Source organism: Scomber scombrus, chromosome 1, assembly GCF_963691925.1.
Source record: "Scomber scombrus chromosome 1, fScoSco1.1, whole genome shotgun sequence".
NCBI lineage: Eukaryota > Metazoa > Chordata > Actinopteri > Scombriformes > Scombridae > Scomber > Scomber scombrus.
Window position 1 is genome coordinate 17,220,162 of NC_084970.1, and position 17,472 is coordinate 17,237,633.

Below are 17,472 nucleotides of genomic sequence, written 5' to 3' on the forward strand. Positions count from 1 at the left end.
TTCAAGTTTTTAAACTCTTATTAACATGGGAGTGGATTCATATGCTTGCTTTATGCAAATGTATGTTTATTATTATTTAAAACAATCCAGAACAATGAAATATTGCATGCTCCAAAAATCTGCTGTCAGTTATGATATCAGTTAGGAACTAGTTACATTCACTCACCTGTTCACACACACACACACACACACACACACACACACACACACACACACACACACACACACACACACACACACACACACACACACAGTCAGTCAGTCTGTCTGTCTGTCTGTCTGTCTGTCTCTCTCTTCCTCATCTCTCACATACAAACCTAACATTTCAGCCCCAGACTTTGGAATTTGCCGTTTATAAGACTCTTTTCTTTATCAATTTTCTGCCTTTTATCCGAAATGTTACTGCTTTATCGCTTCCTTATTTACAAACTAAAGGCCATGATAAGGGGCGTTAAAAAAAATAACACTGTTAAAATGAATTTGTGTTAATGCATTATTAATAAGTAAACTTTGACAGCCCTATTGATTATATACACTAACCACTGCCAAAACTGAATTTGGGAGGAGACTGGCTCCCAGTGATACTCACTTTTGTAGAGATAGAGCAGGACTGAAAAGCCTTTAGAGATCAAATAGAGGGAAAAGAAAAATTGATTTCTTCTCTTGGTCCACCTGCACAGGGGCACCAACAGTCTTTACTTTTTCAGTCTCCAATCATGCAATTTCCCAATCAAGCAAACATTATTGTGTTTAATATCCCATGTCTCCTTTTTCATATACATTTTCAGGTACTTGGAAAAACTAAGATAGCCAAATTTGGGCCCATCATGAATAGAGTGATTCATGCTGCCCAGCTGTGATTTGGAGAAGCTTTTACATAATCACCGTTGACTTTTATTGTTATTAGGGCAAAGAAACAGGACCCTACTATCAATCTCTTAGCTAGTGTAGGTAATGCAACTAGACAACACTAACTAATGAAAAACAAAACCATGCATTTGGGCCATGATACCTAAAACCCTAAAGACATTTTCCCATAAGGTTCAAGGCAGGTACATACATCTGAAGCTCAAACATGTTGAACAAAAAACCGCAAACCCTGGGACAGCAATTAGAAAAGGGCACCTTTCACTGCTATAAACACATTCAGACCAGGTCCTAAGAGATTATTTTGACACTGCTAGTCCAAATCCCTCTGGAAGGTCATTCTAAATCCTGGTTATCATTAGACTACTCTTAAACCAGGACACAGGAATACAGTAGTTAGAAGTCCGTGTGCAGGCTTCAAGTATAATAAAACATTTTAGAAAGTTAAGTGGAAGTCTTAAAAGTAATCAAGTAACCGATCAATGAAATTATTCTGAAATAAAATAAATTATTTCAGAATAATCAAATTATAATATTTGCTGCAAACTTCTGATAACACTTGAGTTAGTGTATCTCTCTTTATTTAGGACAAGAAAACAGACATTACAGACATCACAGTAATGTGAAATGGTGTTACTATAACCCCCTTGGTGCCATAGAAATATTGTATTGATCTAATTGTTGTTCCTTAGAAGAAAAAAAGTCCCTTGAAAGTGGGCTTATTGAGTTGAATTAGCCAACCAACGACAGATTGGTTGGCTTGAATATGACTGAACATGTCATATTCATGAAAAGTTTAAAGCTAAATTCAATACTTGCTATAGTTACAACAAGTCCTCCAAATTAAATGACCACATTAGTCAATTGTACCTGCACTCCGGAATGACCCATAGAAGTGTGATATGCCGCTTTCCAAAACCATTACAAATCACTGTTAAAAACAACATGACAAAAAAAAACAACAACAATGTTACATGTATTTTTTGGGTTTAAAAAAAAAAAGCACTGCCACCGGTCTCCTGCTGCTCAGTGTACTTTTTGCCAATTTTTGCCATCTGAATAACTATTTAACCATCCACACAACTTGCTTCCTCCTAATGAGGGAGTCACCTGATATAGATAACATCTGAAGTCACTTCTCACCAGGTCATAATTATTCTAGCAGCTAGATTGTGTCTGTCATTCAAATGTAACTATAGATCATTTTGTGGCAACTGAATTTGTTACCTATGGGAGGACAGGCTCTGTAGTTAATAGAGGATTCAGTTGTGAAAAATCAAATGTAATTAATTAACATGGCTGACTGGAAGGTACAACTGTGTGCAAATATTTTAAAAATAGGAGATGTCTTCTCTCATGACAATTCACTTATGCAATCCGGAAATAGTATATACAAGGCAAAAAGATTTAACATTATGCCTTGAGACTGCATGAAAACAAGAGATGTGAGCCATCCAAAACAGTAAACATTTTGCATGAGTCATAATAATAGCTCAAACCCTAACTTCATCAGAAAAGGTTTTAGAGAATGTATTAATAGTCAATAGATGACAAAGCAACACCAAGGAGACCCGGGTTAGTATTTATGATTTTTTTTAAATGAATAAATGTTATAGAAATATATATATATATATATATATATATATATCCAACTATCTATGCTTACAAGTATTCCTCCAGATTTCAGGAAAAAAAAGACATTAGTGATGCCTACAATGTCCAACTTTTGTTAAAAGTTCCACAGTGTTCTATTACCAGAATACTGCCAGACACAGGGATTAAATTATGAGAGCAATTAATCTCTGTTCAGGCTCACACTGGGAACCAGCAGAAAGCAGAAAAAGTGACTTACAGAACTGCAGAGTACAGTAGGGGCTCTTTTTTGGCCACAAAGAAGAGAGCCAGACCTATGACCTATTTGAATAAACGCACCCTGCCTAAACAGGTGGTATAATGGTGTTCAGACAAATGGTGAGCCATGTAATCCTTGTAAAGGATTACATGTGGCATGATGTCACCTTCCATTTTAGGTAGTTGGCAAGAAGCTGTCAAAATAATCTGTAGTTTATTCCTTCAAAACAGGTGATGATAGACTCACATGGACTCAAGCATATATTATATGTTTATCAGGTCTGTCATCATCATCATTGTGCTTCTCACTGATGTAGTTTAATAACATAACTTATTATATATGATAACAAGCTATGAGACAAACAGTTACCATGAACAGATGATATATTCATGAAGGATCACTGAGGACTCTAAAGTGAGATAATAAGGATATACCAGCCCATCGATACTAAATGAACTGTTATGCCTTACTCAGCAATGGATCCTATTGCAGGGAGAGACTTCACTCCACTGATTCAATATTAATTTTGTATGGCTCAAGTCTGCCTTAGCCTGTGCTGTCCTCTCTGATAGATCATCACAGATCATCACCACCAGTGCTGCACTCTCCATATGCTTACAGATATGGGGGCAGATATAGAGCTCCACTATCTCTTCTTCCATATGTCACTTGAGCACATATGCATTTGTCCCGAGCAAGAGAGATAGAGAGTGAGAGGATTATGAGGAAGCATACAATTTAAGTAATACACTGTAGGAATCATTTTTAGACTGAAACAAATCCCTGTTTATCATAAAAATTATGTTGCACCAAAAGAGGTGCTTTGTCCATTAATCAGTAGATGGATCCAATCTGATGGATCATCATGGCCCTCTCTAGTGCTACAGGGGAAAAGTGTTATGTGCTAGATGTTGAGTGTCCAACTAATGACATATTTTATTGTCTGACTTCACAGGTCGTGCCAATCACTGGTCAGCAATTATTGGTTCATCTCACTCTAGAAAATATGTGCTGTGGGAATACGGAGGCTTTGCAAGTGATGGGGTCAAGCAGGTCGCTGAACTGGGCTCCCCAGTCAAAATGGAGGAGGAGATCAGACAGAAGGTAAGATTCTACAGCACAAAATAATGCATGTTGTCTGTAAAATTGTTGTCAGAAATATACAACTTGCTTTCTAGGAATATTTTTGCCTTGACTTAAACTGATACGAGACAAGTTGAATAACACTGCAGGGGCCACAAAGGATTTTCCAGAGTGTGCACACCTGAGATCAGTATGGGATGAATTGCTTTGACATTCTTGTCCAGATTGATTAGTGCTTTCAAGCGTCTACGCTATTCTTAGCCTGCCTCTACATGTACTGGCTACACCTAACCAACACACCAGATCAGAGAGGAGTACCTCTGTAAGAACCTGATTTGGACATTAAAAGAAAAGGTTTGAATGATATATCAATTTGTACTGTATTATGAAATTTGGCCTATATACATTTTTGACACTCAGGAGGTGCTTTGGAGGTGACAGGAAATACAGGAAATGGCTATTTTTTTCCTTTAATAATGAATGTGGGTGGGCTGCATGGTTTCACATATTCTCACTCAAGGGTGAGGGGCTTGAGCTTAACTTGAATGTTAATACCCACCTGTATTAACATTCAACCATTTAAAAAAAAATGTCATGATGTAGACAACTCCCAAATGGTCAACTCTACGTTAGCATTGTCCGTACCTTTTTCAGGCCTGATTTTAAACAACAGATGACAGGTTAACTCATTTTCAACCCATGAAATGCAGTTTTTTAATAAATTTGCCTAGTTTTTCTGCCTGGTTTGACTGCCTTTCAGAGCTTTCAACTTACTTATTAAGTTATATTTTTGATATTTATCCATTTCTCATGTTCTCTCTCCCTCCTTGGCCTCACTTCTCTTTATTATTTCCACACATAGCATGCTATATCTTTCTTCTTTCCCTCTTCTCTGTGATTGTCTCTCTCAGTCTTAAAATAACCAGTGCTGGCAGAGCAGATGGTCCTGCAGAGTGCTTATTGTTGGCTAATATTGAAGACCTGGAGTCACAGCAGATAATGAGAGTGTAGTGTGAGCAATGGGGTCTCTGTGTCATTGCTGCCTTCCCGCTGCTGTAACAGCACACTCCTCTTTTTCTATTGTTCTTATCTCTCAGCCTGGATCATCACCTGTGTTTTCTGTAAGCTTAGAGGTGTAAGTGAAATAGTACTAGGTTTATTTGACCGGTGTGCTGAAAAGCATAATTTGTATTAGTTATTCATGATTCAATCATGATGGATTGTTGTTATGTTTACAGTCATAGCAGAATCCATTTACTCCTACAACTGATCATACCATTGCAGAGATCAGGCACATAAAGCAAAGAACCAAGCCTCAGCTTTCTATAGGTAGGCTGAGAATTATGTACAGAACAGACAACATTTGTATTGTACAGTACATGGCCTGTCTTATAACAGAAAATAGGATGATTGAACAGGAAGAAATTAAGCAATTTCCTCACCACCCCTGGTCATATCACCAAGTGCGGCATGCTGTGGTTGTCAAGAATAATTGCTCAGTAGTGAAGTGGGATTGGCTGACACATGAATGCTGGGTGATGACTACACAAGCGATCAATAAAAACCCTGATTGGTCTGTTACTAGCAATTTGCATGCTATTATTCACAGCCTGAAAGAAAGCCGATGAATAATTGACATATTTCAATACTCTTTATATGGTTTAAGTAGTGTCATTTGTGTTTGTGTTAGTGTGTTTGTAAGTTGACATACTTACATACAAACTTTTGCTTTGACCTTTTATCATGTCATTTTACCTCACATGACATATGGGTTCCCACTGGTTGACATTCACTGTCTATCTGCTTTGACACCTTAAAGCTAAAAAAAAATGTTTTGTTGTCTTTGACAATTATCACACGTTCATTGTCTCCAGTTTTATACAACCCATTCAACACATAGAGTCTGTCAATGCCCTTGAGGTAAGGAGGCTGGGTGAAGGAGGCTCCCTCGTTTGAGCTGTGCAGCTTCATGGGAAACGCTGACACAAACGGAAAGCTGATTCGCTTTTGTGTCAGGTGGGATATCAGGGCGAGCAACTAGCGATGAATGCAAAATTGATATTCATAGCCAGGCTCCACTCCAGCCAAGGGGCGCACTGATCAGAGTGTTCATACAAAGTTTCATTTGCAGAGCCAAGCAGGCATGCAGACCACGCAAACATGTTCTCTCTCTCTCTCTCTCTCTCTCTCTCTCTCTCTCTCTCTCTCTCTCTCTCTCTCTCTCTCTCTCTCTCTCTCTCTCTCTCTCTCTCTCTCTCTCACACACACACACACACACACACACACACAGAACCCTCTTTATCCTGCTTACTTTAATTCAAAATGTGATGGCTTTATTTTATATCTGAGTTTGTCACCCTTTCAGAGCTGGGAAAAGAGTGTATTGTACCATGTGTCTTGCTCCTACTGCTCATTAGATGTGTGGTGGAATTTTTTTTTTTTCACATGTGCTTCTGAGAATAAATATAGCTTTCTATTGGAGCCTTATTAAACTCCAAAAATACATACATACAACAGTTGTATGTTTGCGTTTAGAATTTCCTTCTTGTTTACATATACTTAAAGGCGAAGCTCCAAATGATGTCACACGAGAAAGATGGCAGCTCCCAGAAAGCAGATATTTTGCACACTTTCCTAAATTAAACTTGTCCATCAGATGCAAAAATTCTGGTTGCCAAAGTAGCGCTTTGCTACTGCTAGACCTGCTTGTTTCAGTCCTTAAAATAATATGACTGACTGGTAATAAAACTGTAATTGCATGTCAGGGTCAAGCCATTAATCATATTGAAATGAGCAGAGATTAAAGTTTTGACTATTATTGCCTTTTTAAGAATTTAAATATTAAAACCATTGCACCACTGTATATAAAGATGGACGTCATGACAGCTCCCCAAAAGTGAAGCCAAAATCAATCGCCCCCCCGGTGGCTGGCTGCAGTATAAGTCCTGCCCCTTCCATTTGAGTGGATGGGATATGAGCCAAACTACATAAATCAAAGTATACATCAAATAAATTTTTCACAAAGATGGTGTCTGTCATTTTAGGTAGTCCTCATCACACTAATGTTTGTCCAAGTACTCATTGCTCTGATACATTTGTTTTTAATTAGTTATTAGACAATATAAGAATGGGGTGTAATGTCATGATTGACCTCCATCAGATGACGGGATGGCTAAGGGTGCATCTCTGCCATTCTGCTGTCAACTGTGCAGATTCTGGCTCCAAATGACATCACCCGAGCAAGATAGCAGCTCCCAGAGATGTTTTGGATTCACCTTTGCATAGCAGTAGGAAGTGCAGACACGTCGTACATCTTTATATACAGTCAATGACTGAAACAAACTGCAGAAAATTACAATACATAGTGGATGAGAGGGTGCTTTGATTGGATCTATGATAGCTTGCCACTGGGGATGCAGATGGTATTTAATATGTCACCCAGTTCGTAAGTCCATTATGTTAACTAGGTGATATGTCTTGAGGTGTCATGCATACAGTTTCTTAGGTGAGTTACAGAAGGCAATGGGGGAACTATTTTTTTTTTTTTTACAAATTGTTCCCAGACTGTAAACAGATGTGCAATACAGTTCCATTTGCCAAGTACAAATGTTCTTATCAAAGCACTTGACAGCATAAGGATGCAGCCTGGGTCTGTTGTTGTCCCTCCTTTCATGTCTGAGGTGATTTGTATATGCATTCAGTCATTACAGAAGCTCAGTGTGTCACTAATGAGAAGTTTAATGAGACGCTCTCCATGGATCAGCGACCAGGGCCAAGGCCTCAGACGGATTATGAAATCTCCTATTTCCTCTCACAGCATGGGGCGTTTTTCATTATTGCACAGTACGGACGCTTACGGAATCCTCTATTATCCTCAGCTCCACAGCTGTGACACAGAGCAGAGACAACACAACTCAGACTGGAGCCAAAAAGAGACACTCCAGATTAACAGGAAATACAGATCATTGTCACTTGATACAACTGTGTTATGGTGCTTATTACATCGTCTGGCATATTTTAATTTCATAAGAATTAATGTGCATATGATACAGAATGGTGTGCTAACTTCATAGATAATCTGAGTGACTCCTAGATGAATGTATGAGGTCAATACAGAACATTTTTGAGCAGGACTCACACAAAAGCTGTTAAAACTCTAAGGTTGATTGCATCTACTTTATTGCATTCAAATTACTAGGTTGATGGAAGTTCTTTCACTGTATGCGAGAAGCATTAGAATGGACTCAAACATTTATGTTGCTTGATGAACAAAAGAACAACAGGTTTTATGGAATTAAATAGAAGCTTGTTGTTAATCTGTCTCCCTCTTCTCCTCTTTCTGTGCACCTTACAAGGATTTAAATGATAACTTTGCAGTTCAGTTGTTGTGAGAACAGTAAGGTCTGCCATCTGTAAGTGGGAGGCCTGCAGTCAGGAGCGTGGGCAGAGAATAATAGATATGCAGGTTCCTTTGGGTCCTTGACTCTCTTTGAATGAGCAGGTGTGTGCGTTGCTCCTGCTTGTATACAGAGAATTACTTTACAACCACTTGTCACTGCAATGAAATCTATTTTCCCCATGTGTCTTTTGGTACTCTTTCAATTTACCTCTCAGGGTAGGATTGACCAATCATAATTCAAGTCATAATCTGTTTTGTCCAGATAGACAATGTAAATATTTGGTATACGATGATCTTCTGAGGTTGAGGAGGTTTGTGGGAAGGATAAAATTGAATTAAGGGATTGTTTGACAACGGCTGGCAAAGATCTCTCTTAGATCAAAATGTTGCCCTGTTAAATAAAAATGTCTGGGAGCTATCAATGCAGTGTGCAGCTCTTTTGTCTGACTTTTGCATTTAAAAATCGTACAAATGTTATTTTTATTGTTTGTCTGAAGAATGCACCACAGAGTGCCAGGAGAATGATACTTGTGATATAGCTGGGTTTCATTCTTCTCATTGTCAGTACGATTGCATACTCAGCATAATGTCATGGAAAAAAGTGGTTATATTATTGCTCTAAAGTGTGCTCATGCAGTGCTTACACAAAGTTCATTCCCATGAGTGTACAATTGAGTCATAGTTATGTGAAATGAGCACAATTCTAACACATACATTACAATACATACTGTACATGACAGAAGCATACTCTCCCCAAGAAAACACTTCCTTTTAAGTTTTAACTCAATAGTTGACATTTTCATGACGAGCTATGCTGAATTTGCATCTTTTCCCCATGTGTACACCTCCTATATGACCTGTTTACGGCCAACAGATTAGAGAAGCCTGAATGACGAGGGCCAAGCGATTTTCTTGCATCATTAAGTTTTGTAATGTCTCTTTGAGATCCAATCTCTCATCAAACAGTGAGAGATCAAACTTTCACCTTGATGTCATTCAGAATTGGTGTTTCAACTCCCACATTTGATTAATTCCTTGGCCACTAATTATCTTGCGCCTGGGTTGACAAGAGAATATCCTGTGGTCCATTCAGCATGCGAGCATGTATGATACATCAATGAAATGCTTTCCTTTTATCTTCTATGAAAGGGTCGAGATCAAGATTTCAGAATAACCACTGAAATGTATGAGACAATGTATTTGTATAGAAAGTATTGTGCCCTATTCTTTATTGCATGAAATCACCAACACAAAAACACAAGTGGCTTGCTAAAAGAGGTCAAGTTGTGTAGGGGCTGGGGGTTTAAATGCTATTAGGATTCACAGTGGTTTGGATTTTTCCTCTTGAGTGGCTCTAAGCTAAATCCTTTCTCAACCATGTTATAATATAATGAAGCACGGAAAGGGGAAACTCACCCATCAAACACTCTCAAAGGAAGCCATGTACTGAGTCTTTGCCAGAGGCATAACTATCATTCAATTTTAATGAGGATAAAAAATCTTTGCAAAATATGTCAATTTTTGGGAAGCCAATTAAGGCAGTTTTGCTTTGCTGTAATTTATTTATCAAATTAAATGTCTAGAATCAATTGTGTAAAGTTGATACACTGATGGCTATATTTCACATCGCAGCCAATCATCTGTAATCTTTTCACGTTTTTTTTTTTGCGTGTATGCCAGCAGAAGATTTTTAGTTTTGTTTGAAGTGATAAATGATACAGGTGTATGTGAAATTGTGCCGTTTGATACCATGCGATGGGGAGGACTGTATTCTCTCCAAAATACTACTTCAGTCCCCTCTGGACACAACAGAGTAGTATGCAGGCAATGTTAACAGGACAACTCACACGTAATCTGCAGGCTCGTTTTCGGTCTCTATATTTCTGTTATTTTCTTCACTCACTTCACTTTCCTTCTCAGCATGCTATTTGTCTTGTTCCTCAACTATCTTTCTGTGCGCGTGCTGCTGCATGAGGTCAGGTTTGCCACAGTAGGATAGCAATTAGCTATAAAGGGGCCTCCCACAGGGTGAAGTCCTGACCCCATCTTTGCATCCAACTTTGCCAAGCCATGGCGGACCATGCCAAATCACAGTGGGTGAAGGAGCAAGCAGACATTCCCCAGCTCTGCACCACAGTCTTAATCCCAGCAAACCTGTGGGTGGGTGTTACCACCAACCACCCATGGCCTCTTCTCCCCTTGCTACACCTCTCCTCTGTTTGCTGAATGTTCTGTCTTCTCGTAATCTTCTGCCTGTTGAAAAAAATTAAATAAAATAACACCACTGTTTAGGAGGAAATCGTCCTTTAATTTCAGTTGGCAGGTTTCTCTTGGCCTGTCAGCTTACTTTATGAGCCAAGCAGAGATATTCCTGTTTGGGAAAATTCAAAAACCTTAATGCCTGCCTTGGTTTCCTGGACTGTTATTATGATTGCCGAAATCGAGCAGTACAGCCAGAGGCAGAACCCATTTTTGAAATGCAGTGGGGTAGAGATGCCCAATATGTTCTTTGTGTACGTGCATGTGTGTGTCTGAGTATATGCATACACATAGTGTGGGCACGTGAGTGGTTTCTTTATTTCTCTCACAATGAAGACGTCAGAGGGATTTGTTACTAGCTTTCCATTCAGGTGTTGGCATGTACCTCAGGTTAATGTATGATTTGGGTGCCATTTTCATGTGTTTTACCTCTATTTGTGCATGTGTGTGTGTGCAGATCTTAATGTTGACTTAACTGGTCCTTGGTGCAACTGGCTCAGGACTCAGGGCTATATACACAGTCACAGGGATAAAAGCTGGATTATTCTGGAATCTCAGACATCTTGGCCAGAGGCAGCTTTGATAAAGCCGTCCCAGTGTCCAGAGAACTGAATGGAATGAGAGAGCATTAGCAAGCAAAGGAGAGATGACTCCTGTTCCTGTCCCTTCTGTTTGTGCATCATACCATCCAAGGATTAGACATTTGCTTGGCTTGTCGTATCCTGATATGTCTGAATTTTACTCTGAATATTTGTCAGTTTCTGTGAGTGTGAGATGACATAGTTTAGGGCAATTAAAATTCTAATTTATGCTAAACATTGGAATGTTTTGAGTTAGTGTTGTGTCTCCAAGGGAAATCTTTCCCTCTTTTATCAGTTATTAATCAAAGCTATTAATTCATCTGTTGGTGTTTCATGTGTTTATCTTTTTAATATGCATGATTGCTTTTGAGTTATTTATTTGTGAAATTAATTGCAGATGTCATATTTGATGTTTACGAATGTGTTTGTCAGTGCCAATACTGCTACGCATCTCATAAGTAATGGATACGGATTGGAAAAGAGTGAGAGAAAGTGCTTTAGTTCAGCATATATGAAAATAACTGAGTAGCAGAGAAGGTGCAGACATGGTTATAGAGACATATGTCTGAGACCATATGCCTCTCACATGCATGCCCTTGCACTGCATTTAATTTCTACCCCATCTGTTAGGAACTGAAGCTGCTGTGGTTCTTTGTACATTAACGCTAGTTGACATTTGGTGTGTCCATTGCAAAGTGTAGCATGATAAAATACTCCCTCTAAAGGTTTTTTAAGAGGCAATTTAAGGTGATGGAGAGAGAGAGAGAGTTAACAACATACCTGCATAGAGTGCTCTCAGCTGACAAGATTGTCCTTGATGAGCTTTTGGGATATGGAATAGAGACTTACCAATTTTATTTATTTTTTAGATCTTTATAAGATCAAGGCCAGCAAAATACAGTAAACCTCCATTATAGATCTATGTGATGTTTTATTCATAAGGTGGCCTTGATAAATCTATTTGCAGCAATGGCTCTACCTGTTATGTTGTCCCTATGTAAATGAGACCGGGGCTCTGAGGTCCTCCATTCACTGCAATCTCCATATTATTTGGTTGGTTGAGGATCTGGAGTCTGTCTTCCCAGCGATGGGTCAAACAGATGAAGGAGAAAGAATGTGATTGGCAGTTAAGGACATCGTAGAGCATTCAATCATGACCACATGTATTTCTGACACACAAATCAAACACAAGTGCCATTGTATGAGGTCCGATGTATGATACAGTATGTTACCACAACCTAACTAACATGGCAACTGTCCTTTATAAACACTATTATCATCTGTTACCATCACTATTATTAGTCTACAATAGTATTTCATAAGAATCAGGAAGACGACAGACATTTAATATCCAGAAACACTGTTTTTCTACTGCTACAGCTTTTGCTAATTCCAGGTTATTGCTTATTCCATTATTTTTAGTGCAGCATCTTTCATTTCTATTGTTGTATTATTTTGCCTCAAATGCATTAAAAAAGCTCATTACTGTGTGTGAGTGGGGTGGGGGGACTGCACACAAACAGTAATAATAGTTACTCTGTGGACACGATTCTTCTCTGCCTGCAGAGAGAATAAGTTAACATTTATGTTATCAGCTTAGGCTAAATTCATATTGGTTGATGGACTTTAAGGACAGTGAAATTCACCAGTCATTGTGGCAATGTATTGAAAAGTTTACCGGTCAGTTGTAGATGTTGCATTTTGGCTTCTGTTTGATTTATCAGTGTTTACAAAGGTATTATTACAATCTCAATCATATGTTATTTTGTGGTTTCCCATAAGTCCATACAGTACATTTGAATGTGAGTTACTTACCAGTTTAAAGGCTCATGGTAACAGTGGTCTGAGCACTTAAATGTATATCATTTTATGTAGCATTACATCTCCATATCACCTAGGTTCTTTTCATTTTATGGTGGTGTTCTTGATGTATTTCAATTTCAAATATCCATATACAACAGCAAACGTTACCTTATAGTTATAGTTAGTTCAAATTGACACACATTAACTAGGGGTCTGGCAGTTTCTGTAGTTTTGCATATATCTATGCAAAATAATGTTTTTCCTTTAAAATGTTCATACTTTTTGTTTGTTTTTCCCTTGAAGGTAATGCTGAGTTAAAGTCTCTTGTGATTTTTAGATTTAATAATTATATTAATTATACATTCTGGTGCATAGCTGTTTGTGATAAAGGGCTTTGATAAGTAAATATGATGCATTGGTGATATTATGTGTATGAAAATAACATGGATGGATAAGATGAGGCTTAATGATGAAATGTCAGAGCTCAGTTAGTAGGTTCTTTTTCTTACCAACAGTGGGCAGTTTCATGATCACCACACACTCTGCAGTGCAGTACATCTAGCCTTAGTGACTGCTGACCTCCTTACAGAACAAGCATTCTGGAAGTAAGAATGAAATGATAGTAAATTGGAAGAAAAGCTTAGAGAGGGACAGACAGTCTGAACTGGGTCATCAAAGGCAGTTACCTCAATTCATCTCTAATAATATCCCCCAGCCCTGGGCCCAGGTCTGCTGGAGTTGCCTGTATGATGGCTCAGGCTGCTTGATGAATGAGTGTGCCAGGCAGCACTATGGGCTTCCAGTCTGTGCTCCAGGCTCAGAGATTGCCAACGAGGACAACCACGGTCAGCAAATCAATTCACAGCTCTCTAGAGAAATAGTCACCGCTTACAAACGCATCTGCCTTAAGCATGGGCGATTCTCTTGTCACCATGTTTCCTCCTGTCCTGTTTTGAGCAAGATTGGTGTGACTGAAGTAACTTCACCTACGCAGTTTTTGAACTGCAGCTTATTCTGCAGGGCAGGATGAGCGAATGTCAGTGGAGATTTAATTAACACCTGAAGGCTGTGTAAGCCTTTACGCTATGCACTGATAACAGCCAGCTTGCATCTCATTGGAATTTCGAAGCTATTTTTTTTAATGTCTATTAATAGTTTGGAGTATGTGCTGGGACAGACAGATCAGAGATGCCTGAGCAGAACTTTGATTACAACATCAGAGGAGCTCCTATGTCACCAAGGGAAAAGGCTCCTTTAAACCAAGTGGGGCTTGCAGGCAGAAAACTGCTCTTAATTTCACATAATTGTGGTGTCCCAGGGAATAGTTTGACCACTTTGAATACAGAATGAAGTATTGTACCATCTCTAGGTTGTGCAGGGTGCTTCTGGCACACAACAAAATACAAACAAAGTTATCCTGCAAAGCAAATCAGCATTTAGTTTATTCAATTTTGTTTATTATGCATGCTCAGGAAATGGATTTTTTGTTAAGCATCACAAATAACACTCACATGACGTCATCAATAAACACATTAGAATTAAATGCTGTAGTCATTGTACATATCGGGTGCTTCCATGCCCAGGGATTAAAGCGGGGGAAAAAAATATTTTGACTGAAATTTGTTTTTCCAGTTCAGTTCTTCACCATCTACTTTTTCATAGAAACCCTTTTGTGGTCGGTTCCTAGGATTTAAGGTAAAACAAGGTGGAAACAGCTGAGAAAACGGCAAATGGTTCTGCTGAACAAGATTGTATTTCATCCACTAACCATTGCTGCTCTTTTCTAAATAAAATGGAAAAGCTTACAGGCAATAATACGGCATTACTTGTAACGGGTGTGGAAGTGGTAGGACCCAATAGCAGCACAGAACCAGGTAGGGATGATCTTTATTATATATAGCAAGGTAACAGAACAGGTATCTGGCAGGATGTGTAGGTGGGCAGGCTGGGCTCAGGGTCACCAAAGACAGAGTTGGCAGCAGGTAAGACACTGCCAGTAGCACTCACAGACATGAGGTTGACCAAGCAGGAGTTTCTGGGCTCTCCTGACAGGATCGAGGCTGGAGGACGCCACACAGCCACAGGCAAACAGGAACAGGCAATACTCAAAGTCAGGGACAGAAGGCTGGTGCGTTTACCGGGGAAGACACGAGGAGAGGAGGTCAAAAGCAGGGTCGAAACCAGGGAATCAGTCCGTGAATCAGTGCTGGAAGGTCTGGCATGAAGCAAATGCAAATGACGATCTGGCAAAGAGTGAGTGGACAACAGGAGTATATATACTGGCTTGATACAGATAGGGTGCAACTGAGAGTCCAGGTGAGCAGGGGTGTGGTGAATGGAAATTTACCAGCAGCAGGAGAAGAGCAGAACAGACTGTGACATTACTGTCGTGTGTATAACCACAGTGGGGGTCAGAGGTATAAATGTTCAGAAATCGTGTGTTTTATTTAGCACCTTATGGGCTTCAGAAAATAGTTATTTACATTATAAAAACTAAAACGGTCCGTCAGACCATTGCAGTGACACAGAGAGGATTTTTATTTTTAATCGATCATAATTGATCTCTTGCCTTGATGACAACATCCAGTCTCAGAATATATGAAAGGGGGTATATTTTTGTTTCTGTTTGCCAGGGATCCTATCTTTTATTATTCTAAATATTAAAAGAAAATCAAACCATTTTTAAATTTCATCATCATCCTTTTTTGACCAGGAAAAAGAAAAAAAGCTTGTATTTCAATTAATTTAAATTCAATTATTATTTCAATTCAAATAACCACTTGTTTTTTGGGTGGATTAAATTAATTTACTCTTGTTGGTTTTTTACTCTGGTAGATTGTATTGCATTTACAGTAACATAACGAGTGTAGTTATCACCTCCAGTTCTTCACCTGGTTCACTGTCTCTGTGTGAGCAGCACACACTGAGGGCTCAGCTCCACCAGAGGTGAAACATGCACCTCTTCAATACAGAGATCATTATCATAGCCATAAAGAAGATCTCTCATTAAGCCTTTGCTTTCTCACAGTGAACCAACCAAAACCAGCATAATGTCGCTGCCCTGTACTTTTAAACAGCACGCCAGCGTTTCAGATTCAGAGGTTTGAGGTGGAGCTGCAGGGTTGGGTGGAGGTGTGTGGGGAAGTTTATTTGTGCTGTTGAACGTAACTGCTGTGAAACAATATAACGTGTTATTAATCTGATTCACTGGCTTTCTTTCACTGTCAGTGCTCCCTCTCTTCATTCACTCTCTACCTCTCATGCCACAATGTTCAATGTCAAGTTAATTTGACATATTATAGTGGTGACAAAGAATATGAGTGATTTGTCTCCATAATTCTGCACTCAGAGGAAATAAGCTTCCCCAATAATATTAATAGGGTGAAAAAAATAACTGAGGAATTTGCATGGTAATTAGCACTAATGATCTTTTTAGCATGATGATTATATGAGTATGTGCTGCGGCTGATATTCCAATGGGATCTGAAAAGGCAGAAGCTCCAGCTGTTACTGCTTCATGTGGATGTGTCTTGCTATTGCAATGAGCGAGGGGATGTTGCCTCCCTCGTGTTGTTAGCATATCCACCAGGAACTGTGGATAGCCATTAGTATAATTTTTCACCAGTAACTATGTAAATGATATAGGCAATTTCCATAGTGGTCTTATAACAATCCTCTCTCCTTCACTGTCAGACTGGCTTTGTAGGCATGAAAGATACTAATACAGTTTTATTTGCATTGGGAACTTGATCATCTGTACTACCTCATCTGTTTTCTTGAGCAAGACTCAGGGAAACATTATTATCATTTCTGTTTAATAAAAACACATTCCTTAAGAGTCTCTCTTTAAAATAAACATTCACAGATAGCAGATGCATTCCAGGGACCTTGATAATGTCAATTAATTCACTATTCAAATGTGTGATTTCAAACATTTTACACACACACACACACACACACACACACACACACACACACACACACACACACACACACACACACACACACACACACACACACACAAGATCAACATATTGTCTTCACACCAGAGTGAGACAGTGTGGATTGGAGATCTGTAAATAGTTTTATAGTTGTTTTGAATCATTTCAACCAGTGCTGCCTTATCTTCAAATTTGGTGACAAGCTATTATTCAGAGTACTGTTAAAATCAGTTATGTAGAGTACACATATGGGTTGTACATAATGGGTTGAGATGAGGATTGGCCCGTTTTATGTAGGATAAGAAATTCTTAATCCTTAGAGTCAGCTGCTTGTTGATATTCATGTCTTGTCTTTACAGGATTAGTGTCAAAAGCTGATTAAAACAAAGCAAAGAGAACATGCATGTATGTGTTTCCAGATGTTTATATGCTAGGGTCAGTAAGGTTACTGACAAATGCTATTATCCAGTCACTCCATCACATTAATTTTAGGGGCACTCTTGTCATTTTTATTCAGTCTGTTCAACATCTATATCATGTACTGGACTACCATTTCTGTTTTTACTGTCTGTCACTCCACTAATGTTGCATTGCACTCATATAACACTATTGGACTGAAGTTGGACATTGTAATAAAAAAAAAAAAAAAAGATCAAAATTGTTGCAGAGAGCTATTGTTTTTGTTGT

At 38.8% G+C, this 17,472-nt stretch overlaps 1 protein-coding gene across 1 annotated transcript in view; it reads left to right on the plus strand.

Annotated features, from left to right (window-relative positions):
- spon1a (spondin 1a) overlaps positions 1-17,472 on the plus strand; it is an 81,909-nt gene that overhangs the window by 26,710 nt on the left and 37,727 nt on the right. Inside the window, exon 6 of the mRNA XM_062417514.1 lies at positions 3,675-3,823. Coding sequence (XP_062273498.1) covers positions 3,675-3,823 — 149 coding nt within the window. The remainder of the gene's footprint in view (positions 1-3,674; positions 3,824-17,472) is intronic.